The 11,675-nt window shown below is 49.9% G+C and overlaps 1 protein-coding gene across 6 annotated transcripts in view; it reads left to right on the plus strand.

Moving 5' to 3' along the window:
• The window catches only part of HMGCL (3-hydroxy-3-methylglutaryl-CoA lyase), a 40,260-nt gene that overhangs the window by 26,584 nt on the left and 2,001 nt on the right, over positions 1-11,675 (plus strand). For all 6 annotated transcript variants that reach the window (XM_023219679.3, XM_023219676.2, XM_023219677.2 and 3 more), the window contains 4 exons: positions 880-1,028; positions 4,404-4,467; positions 6,720-6,908; positions 10,488-10,613. In XM_023219679.3, coding sequence (XP_023075447.1) covers positions 880-1,028; positions 4,404-4,467; positions 6,720-6,908; positions 10,488-10,613 — 528 coding nt within the window. The remainder of the gene's footprint in view (positions 1-879; positions 1,029-4,403; positions 4,468-6,719; positions 6,909-10,487; positions 10,614-11,675) is intronic.

Genomic DNA, 11,675 nt, shown 5'->3' on the forward strand with positions numbered 1-11,675 from the left:
TTTTTTATACAGAGTCTTGCTCTGTCGCCCAGGCTGGAGTACAGCGGCACAATCTCGGCTCACTGAAAGCTCCGCCTCCCAGGTTCAAGCAATTCACCTGCCTCAGCCTCCAGAGTAGCTGGGACTACAGGCGTCCACCACCACGCCCGGCTAATTTTTTGTATTTTTAGTACAGACAGGCTTTCACTGTGTTAGCCAGGATGGTCTCGATCTCCTGACCTCGTGATCTGCCCGCCTCGGCCTCCCAAAATGCTGAGATTACAGGCGTGAGCCACCACGCCTGGCTGGCCATCTTTTTTTAAGGTCACCAGTCGTATGGGATTAGGGGCACACCCTATTCCAGTATGGCTTCATCTTAACTAATTATATCTGCAATGACCCTGTTTCCAAATGAGGTCACATTCTGAGGTGTGCTGGGTTTTAATCCTTCAACATTTCTTTTTAGGAGGACACAAGTCAACCCATAACATTCACATAACATAAAATTTACCTTCAGAGAAATTTTTTGCCACTCTGTCAGTGTTCCTTAAACAAGAAAGTTCTGGCCGGGCGCGGTGGCTCACACCTGTAATCCCAGCACTTTGGGAGACCGAGGCGGGTGGATCACAAGGTCAGGAGTTTGAAACCAGCCTGACCAACATGGTGGAACCCTGTCTCTACTAAAAATATAAAAATTAGCCAGGCGTGGTGGTGGGCGCCTGTAATCCCAGCTACTCAGGAGGCTGAGGCAGGAGAATCGCTTGAACCTGGGAGGCAGAAGTTGCAGTGAGCCAAGATCGTGCCACTACACTCCAGCCCGGGTGACAAAGCAAGACTCCATCTCAAAAAAAAAAAAAAAAAGAGAAAAGTGCTGAAAGGAGTTCACCTGGATGTTGGCAGGTTGCTGCTGGAGCCAAGGAAGTAGCCATCTTTGGAGCTGCCTCAGAGCTTTTCACCAAGAAGAACATCAATTGTTCCATGGAGGAGAGTTTTCAGAGGTTTGACGCAATCTTGAAGGCAGCACAGTCAGCCAATATTTCTGTGCGAGGGTGAGTCAGAGCACATTGGTATCGTTTCCTCTGTACCGTTCTGGAATGGGGCTAGACTCTGACTCAAGTGGTCCTCCTGCCACAAACTTCTTATCCTGGTTGGGGGCAGCCCAAACTCCACACCTAGACATCTTTTCCCAAATAAGTGTGGTCAGAAGAAATCCTAGCAAGTAGTTTCTCTCAAATCTGAATTTTGGGTCAGTTTACCAGCTGACCATGATGGCATGCACCTGTAGTCCTAGCAACTTGGGAGACTGAGGCAGAGGATGGCTTGAGACCAGGAGTTTGAGGCTGCAGTGAGCCATGATAGCACCACTGCTATCATGCTAGAGGAATCTAGCAGGACGGGACACTAACTGGAGTTTGTGGAGATCAGTTGAGTCCTGGCTTTATAACTAGCTCTTCACACATCCCTGGAGAATTACCTAGGCTTCTATGTTTCCAACATCACGTCTCTAATATCAGTGGTTCCAGGCATTGTGTGTGTATTATCTATAATAATTGAAACCTCATAATAACCCAGCAAGGAGTAGGTTATCCCCACTTTATAAATGACAAAACTGAGGCCCAGGAAGGGTGAATAGTCTACTGTAAGGTCACACTGCTGTGCAAATTGCAGCCAGAGGCCCGGCACGGTGGCTCACACCTATAATCCCAGCACTTTGGGAGGCCAAGGCGGGAGGATCACCTGAGGTCAGGAGTTCAAGACCAGCCTGACTAACATGGCGAAACCCCATCTCTACTAAAGATACAAAAATTAGCAGTAATTCCAGCTACTTGGGAGGCTGAGGCAGAAGAATCATTTGAACCTGGGAGGTGGAGGTTGCAGTGAGCCAAGATCACGCCACTGTACTCCGGCCTGGGTGACAGAGCAAAACTCTGTCTAAAAAAGAAAAATAAAATAAATAAATAAATAAAAAATTGCAGCCAGAATGATCTTTCAAAAGTGCATATCTGGGCTGGACATGGTCGCTCATGCCTGTAATCCCAGCACTTGGGGAGGCCGAGGCGGGCGGATCTCCTGAGGTCAGGAGTTCGAGACCAGCCTGGCCAACATGGGGAAACCCCATCTCTACTAAAAATACAAAAATTAGCCAGGCATGGTGGCGCGCACCTGTAATCCCAGCTACTCAGGAGGCTGAGGCAGGAGAATCACTTGAACCCAGAAGGCAGAGGTTGCAGTGAGCCGAGATCATACCATTGCACTCCAGCCTAGGTGACAGCAAGACTCTGTCTCAAAAACAAAAACCAAAATCCCACAAAAGTGCACATCTGATCACATCCCTCCCAGTTAAAAAGCTTTCAGTGACTAATCAAGTGCAGACTTTTTAATGAGGCTAACAAACCCTGCATAATTTGGTCCCGGCTCGTTTCAGTAGCCCTACTGTTCAAGTTCCCTTCTGGCCCCTGCTTCCTCCTCATGGTACACTCCAGCCCAACTGGAACTTCTTTCCATTTGTCACATGCCTCCACTCTCTCTTGCCTCTGGACCTTTGCACGTGCTTTCTGTAGACTCAGAACAACCTTCCTTGGGGGGCTAAGGTGGGCGGGTTGCTTCAGTCCAGGAGTTTGTGACCAGCCTGGGCCTGGGCAACATGGTGAAACCCCAGCTCTACAAAAAAAAAAAAAAAGCCAGGCGTGGTGGCATGTGCCTGTAGTCCTAGCTACTCAGGAGGCTGAGGTGGGAAGATCACCTGAGCCTGAGAGGTCCAAGCTGAAGTGAGCCAGAATCATGCCACTGCACACCAGCATGGGTGAAGGAGTGAGACTCTGTCTCCAAAACATAAAAAAGAACACTTCCTCCACATCATGCTTCTCGGAGATAACTCCTGCTCATCCTTCAGGTCTTCTTGTGGGAGTCAGTTCCTCTGAGAAGCTGCTCCAGTCCTTCAGCTGGAGTTAGCGCCCTTCTCTGGGCGCCCATAGTGTCGGGAGATCCTCTAAATGTAGCACTTAGCTAGCTGCTTGTTAAATTCCCTCCCTGCCCCACCCCACTAGACTGTGCACTCCATGAGGGCAAAGCCCACATCTCTCCCAGTCCCTGGGGTGCTCCGCTCTCCCAGCTCGGGGCCTAGCACACAGTGGGCACTCAGTCACTGACGGGCAGGTGGATGGATGGGGAAGCAGGGGCTCCAGTAACATTGGTCCGACTCCCAGATCTGTGTCTTTCTAAGCATCTCTTACCTTTTTCTTGCTCAGCAGTGGTTGGAGAATAAGTGGGAGCATCAAAATGGAAAAGTACACTGAGATCTTTGAGTCTGAAATTATCTGTTGAACGTTTATTATGCCTCTTAATATGCAGAATACTTTGCTTGACTCTAAAGGGTTTTGAAGACATCTCAGCTCCAAGAGGGTGGGTGGGAATAGAAGTCACCTACATCCAAAATCTACCCTCCTTACCATAGCCCTAAGACCCATGATCAGACCTGTGCCCACCTTGCTGACCTCCTCATCTCATACTTCCTTTCCCCTTGCTCTCTCTGCTTCAGCTGTCCTTTGTTCTGTCTGGAGACTTCTGTCTCTTCTGAGACGCCTGGCTCTTCTGTCTCACGGCTTTCCCCAGGCTCTTCTCTCTGCCTGGAATGCTCTTCTCACAGACCCCCCATTTCTTTCGGCTCCAACATCCTGTCCTCAGAGGGGTCTTTTCTGGACCCTCACTACAGTTGGCCTCCACTTGTTCCTGTCATTTCCCATCTTTCCTCTGTAGCACATCACTTCTGAGAGTTTCTCCATTACTTACTTGGTTGCTTTTTTATTGGCCATCTCCCTAACTTGAGATAAGCTCTGAGAGGGCAGGAACCTTATCAGTCTTGCCCACTGCTCTATGCCAGTGCCTGGCACATAGCAGGCAACTCAGTAAACATCAGGTGAATAAATGAATGAATGAATCCCCTAGCAACTCACTGGGGCAGCTCATCCCTTGGCCCTCAGGCCAGCCCATCCTGTTGCTGACTAATCCAACTCAGCTCTTGTTCTGAGTTTGGTTTTACTCAGTCTTTGGTCTCCTTCTGGAGTACTGGCCCCAGCTCCTCTGGCACGTAGTTTTGCTCCGTCTCCCCACCGTACAACCCAGCTGCTTACTCTCCTTGCCCTGTCTAGCTCCTCCTCCTCCACTTATTGTAAATCCTTGGCTGGCACTCCTGAGGCCTGTGCAACTTCTGCTTCCTGAACGGTAGGTCCATTGTCCCCCAGTTCCCTGCCATTGCTCTCTACTGCCTCCTGCTGGCACTGAGTTGTACCATCCCTGCCCTTACTCCGCCCAGCTGCAGGTGTTGATTGCACACTGATCAGAAATGTGTGTTAAACGCCCTGCCTCAGTTCTGCTAGCCAAAGAGCTCAGGACACTGACCTCATTCCTCCCGTGTCTTCCCACAGGTACGTCTCCTGTGTGCTTGGCTGCCCTTATGAAGGGAAGATCTCCCCAGCTAAAGTAGCTGAGGTGTGTGCATGTGTCTGGGTGGGGGGTTTGGTGAGGGTTGGTCACCTTGTCTGCATAGGTTCCTCTCCCCGCCCTTTCCTGCAGGTTCCTGATTTCATTCATTCACTCAGCTCCTTCATTAAGCTCCCCCTGTGAGCACAGCCCTGCACTTGCTCCCTGGAGGCCCCCCTCCTAGCTGGACATGTAGTCCTTGAAGCCCCTGGCCTCTACCCAGCCTGAAAACCTCTGATTCAGTTTCCAGGCTGGTCGTTGAGGTGATTCTCTAAGGAGAGGCTCCTTACCCAGGAGTTCCCACAGTTCCTTGTAGTGATTGAAAGGCCACAACCCTGATGTCCTCTGAACAATCACCAGGTCAACACTGAGAAGAACACGGCACAGGAATTGAGTTTGACCAGCCCAAGAACTTACGTCATTTAGTCCTCAAAACCACTGTGCAAATTTGGTGTTATTATTCCCTCTTACAGTTGAGGAAACTGACACACTAAATAATTTGCCACAGGTTACAAATGGTGAAATCAGGTATCAAACCCCATTTTGTCTCCCTCCAAAGCCCGCTTCTTCCCAGGATACTTTGTGGCATCCAGATAGGGGGAATGGTAACCGTAGCAACTGTTTCTTGAGAGCAGCTGCCCTGCTCCAGGTCTTAGCCTCAGTTGCACCAGTCCTTGCCATATGACCAAATGGTCATCACCATTTTTCAGAAGCAGAAATTGAAGCTCAGAAAAGTTAAGTTCCTTGCCAAGGCCCACAGCTAGTGAGCAGCAGAACTAGGACTTTAACCCAGCATCTCGTGACTTCAAAGGTCTGATCCTTCCCCTGCACCCTGCTGCCCCCCTAAAGGCCAGCCACTGCTGCCCCACTCTGTGCAGGGCCGCTGGGGGAAACGACATCACCATTTCATTTATCTAGCAGATCATTGGTGTCTTCTGGTCCCCCTGCCCCGCCACATCCCTCCGCACCTTGTCTAGCAGCCCCATGCCAGCAGCAGCTCCTTGAGTGAGGCCATCTTTTTTTTAAGTTCACCAGTCATATGGGATTAGGGGCCAACCCTCTTCCAGTATGGCTTATTCCAGTTGGACCCATATTGGACCTATTCCAATATGGACCCATTTTGCAGTGGTTTTAGAGGTGTGCAAATGGGCTTCTAAAAATTTAAATAGTGATGTACCTCTATTAAAAAATGTAACTATTGGCCAGTCATGGTGGCTCACGACTGTAATCCCAGCACTTTGGGAGGCCGAAGCAGGCTTATCACCTGAGGCCAGGAGTTGAAGACCAGCCTGGCCAACATGGTGAAACCCCGTCTCTACTAAAAATACAAAAAATTAGCAGGGGCGTGGTGGCAGGTGCCTATAATCCCAGCTACTTGGGAAACTAAGACAGGAGAATCACTTGAATCCGGGAGGCAGAAGTTGCAGTGAGTTGAGATTGTGCCACTGCACTCCAGCCTGGGTGACAGAGCGAGACTGTCTCAAAAAATATATATATTATACATATAATGTATATAATTACATATAATTATATAATGTCTATATAGACATTATATATAATATATTATAAATTATATATAATTATATACATAATTATATACATTATATATTGCATAATTATATATTAGATATACAATTATATACATAATATATAATGATATACATATGTATTATATATTATATACATTATATATATACTATTGGAATGGTGGTGCACACCTGTGGTCCAGGTTACTTGGGAGGCTGAGGTGGGAGGATTGCTTGAGCCTGAGAGGCTGAGATCACACCACTGTACTCCAGCCTGAATGACAGAGTGAGACCTTGTCTCAAAAAAAAAAAAAATGTAACTAGCATCTCAGACCCATGATTTCATGGATTTTATTGCTGAGGATAAAATGACACAGAAGGAATCAACTTCACTGATTCCAGCACCTGGGTCTGACAGTATGATGTGATGGTGGTAAGTGAAAGACTGAAGTGTGAGGGGCACAGGTAGGGAGGAAAGCACAGGGGTTGGAGCTTCAGGACTGTGGGCTGGCTCCAGCGGCTGGCTCTGCCCCTTAAGCCTCCGCCTCCTGATCATAGGTAGAGGATCATCATTCCCAGTTGGAGTTGTGAGGAGCATGTCATCCGGTAGGAATTGAGTGCTTCATACACTCAATTCCTACCAGTTCTGTCCAGGCAAAGGTCCCCTGCTTCTGAGTGCATGGATCCCCTGGCTGGTGGATTCTGTATCCTCCAAGTGCCTGCTTGCTTCCTTAGGTCACCAAGAAGTTATACTCAATGGGCTGCTACGAGATCTCCCTGGGGGACACCATTGGTGTGGGCACCCCAGGGATCATGAAAGACATGCTGTCTGCTGTCATGCTGGAAGTGCCACCGGCTGCCCTGGCTGTCCACTGCCATGACACCTATGGCCAAGCCCTGGCCAACACCCTGGTGGCCCTGCAGGTAATCAAAATCATACGCCCATTCTCCCAAAGGTCATGGTGGGCAGGACAGCGTGTTATCATTTATTCTTTCAGCAAACATTTACTGATGCCAGTATGCCAGGTTCTGAGCAGGCAATGGTGGACATTGTCATGGTGACCCCACTCAGATGTGAAGTGTACACCTCTGTGTTGGGGAGACAGTCATGGGAGTTACATGGCAATCCTGCTGCATTATGACAGATGCCATGAAGGGAGGAAGCATGGGGCTCAGGAAGCCTAGAGAGGCCCCATCCCAGCTGAGGAGATCTAGGAGGATTTGCAGAAGAGGCCTGAGTGAAGCTTGAAGGATATAAAGTAAGCTGCTGGCGAGGGAAGAGGAAAGGTGACTGGGCAGAACTGCACCTCAGGACTGATGTAGGGTTCAGGGAGGACTCATATAACGTACAGGGTTGTGAGTGTGCGGGTGTGTAGCAGAAGCAGGTGAGGAGACAGGAGGTAGAGAGGCCAGCAGAGGTCACTCAGAGGGAGAGGCTTTAATGCCGTTCCCCTCAGATTTAGTTTTCCTTGAGGTTTGCTTCTCATAGGCTGGTCCAGAATGGTGATCCATTGGCTGGCAGCCAGATAGAAGGGACATTCTTGGTGTCTGACCACGGCTACCTTGCTGTAGCACTGGCCTACCCTTCCATCTCTAGCATAGTGATGGGCAGTCCCAGACACTTTTTCCTCTCAATTATCCCCTAGAGGTTCGTGTCTAAGCCAGGTGAGTCTGTTACATTCTGGGCCGGTTTGCTCAGAGTTGTGGCTGTCAAGGTTAAGGTTCATAGCTCTGTGGTCTCCTCATTTCTCGGCTTACTGTGACACTCCGCCCTGGCTCCTGGGCTTTCCTTCAGCTCATGCGTTTTCCGGCCAGGCAGTCAGGAAGAGTAACTTCCCCTCGTAGACCTTGCCAGGCAGGTAAAGGGGAATTCTGCGCAGCTGAGGTGAGTCTGAGGCAAAACTTCATCCTGACTAGGCTCGGGACACTCCTGCTCCTCTGTGCTTCTCTGTTTCATGGCAATGATGTCTCAGAATCCCCTTTTTGAAAATTTATCAGGGAACAGGTTGAGCTGTATGATGTCTGGCAGCAGCTTCCTCTGACCTCCCTCTTCCATCAGTTATTTCAGAAATATGGATTGATGTGCCAGGTTAAGTGCTGACTTAGATAATAGTAACAAAACCCAATCCCTGCCCTCTGGGAGCGCATGTCATGGTGGGTGGGGAAGACGGATGGAAGATTACAGGCGTGTAAATAACACATTGTCAGACCATTTATTCACCTATTAAAACCTAACCTGACAGTGCCTAGTGTGCTCGGCACTGTTCTTAGCATTAAGGATTCAGCTGCGACCAGAACGGAGTCTCTGACCTCATGAGGCTGACACTCCAGTACGATGAGACAGATAATAAATAAACATACAGCAGCCAGGTGCTCATAAGCACTGTGGAGAAAAATGAAGCAGGTGAAGGCAGTGCCAGGCCTTTCTGTAGAGTGGCCTCACTCAGAAGGAAGCATTTGAGAGAGACCTGAGGGAAGCGAGGGAGTGAGCCCTGCGGACCCCTAGCAGGGAGGGGGAGGGAAGGGAGCCCCACCCAGGAAAGCACAGAGCCCCTGAGGGAGGAGTGTGCTTGCCGTGTTCAGGGATCAGGAGGAGGCATGTGGCAGGAGCATTGTGACCGAGGAGAAGGGGGCAGAGATGTCAGGGTTACAGGAAGGCCAGATCGGGGGCCTTGTAGGACTTTGACTCTTTCAGACTGAGCTGGGAAGCTAACAGAGTCTTGAGCAGGGGCGGGGAGGGAGACGATCTGAATGTTCCCTTTGAGAGGCTCCTCGGCCGGGCATGGTGGCTCACACCTATAATCCCAGCACTTTGGGAGGCTGAGGCAGGTGAATCACTTGAGGTCAGGAGTTTGAGACCATCCGGCCAACATGGTGAAACCCCGTCTCAACTAAAAATATAAAAATTAGCCGGGCATGGTGGCGGGGGTCTGTAATCCTAGCTATTTGGGAGGCTGAGTCATGAGAATCACTTGAGCCCGGGAGGTGGAGGTTGCAGTGATTTGCACTGAGCTGAGATAGTGCCAGTGCACTCCAGCCTGGGCAACAGAGCGCGACTCCTTATCCAAAAAAAAAAAAAAAAAAAGAGGCTCTTCTGGCTGCTGTGTAGAGAATACACTGTAGAGGCAGAAAAACCAGTTTGTAGCCTACAGCAATCCAGGTGAGAGACATGGCAAGGAGACCTGGAGGGCGGAGGTGCGTGACCGGATCTCAGCAGTTCGTGTTCTGATCTGTGAAGTTCGAGACATCTATAGGCAGGTATGTTAACCTGGGTGCAATTAACTGGGAGTGAGTGGAGATAGAGAAGCTGTCTGAGGAGTGAGCAGTGAGGGCTCCAGCCAAGATCAGGGGGGTGAGGAAGAGCCAGCAAAGACTGGATCGAGGCCTCAGGAGAGGCCAGAGCACTAGGAGGAAAACCAAGGGATGTGGAGCCCTGGAAGCCACACGGAGAAGGTGTCCAAGATGATGCAGCTAGTCAAGTGCAAAGATGAAGACACTTGACTTTTGTACTTAGCTACATGGAGGCCACCAGTGGCCTTGACTAGAGCTGTTTCAGTGGAGGAGTTGTGGGGATGCAAACCTGTTTCAAATGGGTTCAAGTGGGAATGGTAGATATTAAATGGGAACAGCTCTTTTGAGGGACTTCGCTTTGAATGGGGGGAAAGAAATGGGAGGTTAGAGGGTTCCAAAAAGGTTTGTAAAAGATGGGAGAGATCGCAGGCTGTGTGAGGATGACCCAGTGGAGGGGAGTAACAGGTTGCAGGAGAGAGGGAGAGACTTACTGGAGCACATCCTGAAGCAGGTGGGAATGGGCCTCATGCCAAGGTGGAGAGGTTGGCCTTGGCTGGGAGCCCGGGGTCCATCTCAGGCAGCATGAGGGACAGTGGTTCTGTAGGCCCAGATGTAGGCAGGTGGGTAGATGTGATGGTGGGAGTCAATGGAGACATCTCTTTTGATTGCATCCATTTCCATAAAGCAGCAGATGAGAATGAGGATGGGGAAGGGGGTGATAGAGGTTTAACAAGAGAGGAGAAAGTGAAATAGTCATTTGGGAGAGTGGGAGGTGACTGACCTGGGAAGATGGGATGTGGCCCTCACATGGCAAGGCCCTGACTGAGTGAGACCAGCCTGGAGGTGGTGGGGGGTAAGCGGGGGGTAATAAATGAACCACAGTAAACAACAGAGGTCTGAAATTTCAGCATTGGGAGGGGGTTAGGCTGGTGATCAGAAAAGGTCTCCCTGAGCAGGTAGCTTCCAGACTGGAACCTAAAGGGTGAGAGTCCACCATGAAAGGAAAGATACTACTGGCAGAGGAAACAGTGTAACAGAAACTAAAGGGAGAAGCACTGTCTCTGTGGGATTTTTGTGTCAACAGGATCATAAGCCAAAGCAAAGAATGACTCTAGAATTTCAGGCAACAGACGCTTGGGAGGTTTGCAAGGCCCAGCTCTGTGGGCTCTTGTCCCCAGCGCCAACCGTGTTTCACTGTCCTTATGTTTCCAGATGGGAGTGAGTGTCGTGGACTCTTCTGTGGCAGGACTTGGAGGCTGTCCCTATGCACAGGGGGCATCAGGAAACTTGGCCACGGAGGACCTGGTCTACATGCTAGAGGGCTTGGGCATTCACACGGTAAGCCCGCCCACCCCCTGGTGGCGACAGCCCTGAACTGACCAGGGCTTGGCCTGAAGCTGAGAACAAAAGCAGATGGGGGTATTTGGGGTTGTTAAGGTGCGGAGGAGTAAAGAGGGAAAGGGTTAGCCAGGCGCAGTGGCTCGTGCCTATAATCTCAGCACTTTGGGAGGCTGAGGCAGGTCACTTGAGCCCAGGAGTTTGAGGCTGCAGTGAGCTATGATCCTGCCAGTGTACTCCAGCCTGGGTGAAAGAGCAAGACCCTGTCTCTTCAAAACAAAACAAAAGAGGGGAAGGGTGCCAGGGATTATGGATATTTGATCTAATGTTTTAATGTTTGTGAGAGTAGGGTTGAGTGAGGCCACACGCATGGGCACAAGAAGGCTGGAGTGTCCGGGTAACTTTGACAGTTCAGTCCTAGGAGACACCAGGGAACATGGAAGGGGCCCTGGGAAGGGTCAGGTTCATGACCTGAAATGAGTCAGTTCTCTCTTGGCTTTGTTTTGTTCTCTGTAAAATGCGGACAGTAGCGTTAAACAGCTCACCAGGGATCTACCAGAGTCCACCAGGGCCCTCAGTGGTGGGACGGAAGCAGACTAGCATCCATGCTTGAGGATCAGATAGAACTGGGTTTAAAGCCTACTCCTGCCACTCACAGGCTATGAGACCTCAGACAAATCATTTCATCTCTCTGAACCTAAGAAATGGGAATAATAATGCTATCTATCTCATGGAGCCATTGTGAGGATTAAGTAAGAAGATATATGTTTTATTTATTTATTTATTTATTTATTTATTTATTTATTTATTTATTTGAGATGGAGTCTCGCTCTGTGGCCCAGGCTGGAGTGCAGTGGCCGGATCTCAGCTCACTACAAGCTCCGCCTACTGGGTTTACGCCATTCTCCTGCCTCAGCCTCCCGAGTAGCTGGGACTACAGGGGCCCGCCACCTCGCCCGGCTAGTTTTTTGTATTTTTTAGTAGAGACGGGGTTTCACCATGTTCGCCAGGATGATCTCGATCTCCTGACCTTGTGATCCGCCCGTCTCGGCCTCCCAAAGT

This window comes from Piliocolobus tephrosceles, chromosome 1 (genome assembly GCF_002776525.5).
Source record: "Piliocolobus tephrosceles isolate RC106 chromosome 1, ASM277652v3, whole genome shotgun sequence".
NCBI lineage: Eukaryota > Metazoa > Chordata > Mammalia > Primates > Cercopithecidae > Piliocolobus > Piliocolobus tephrosceles.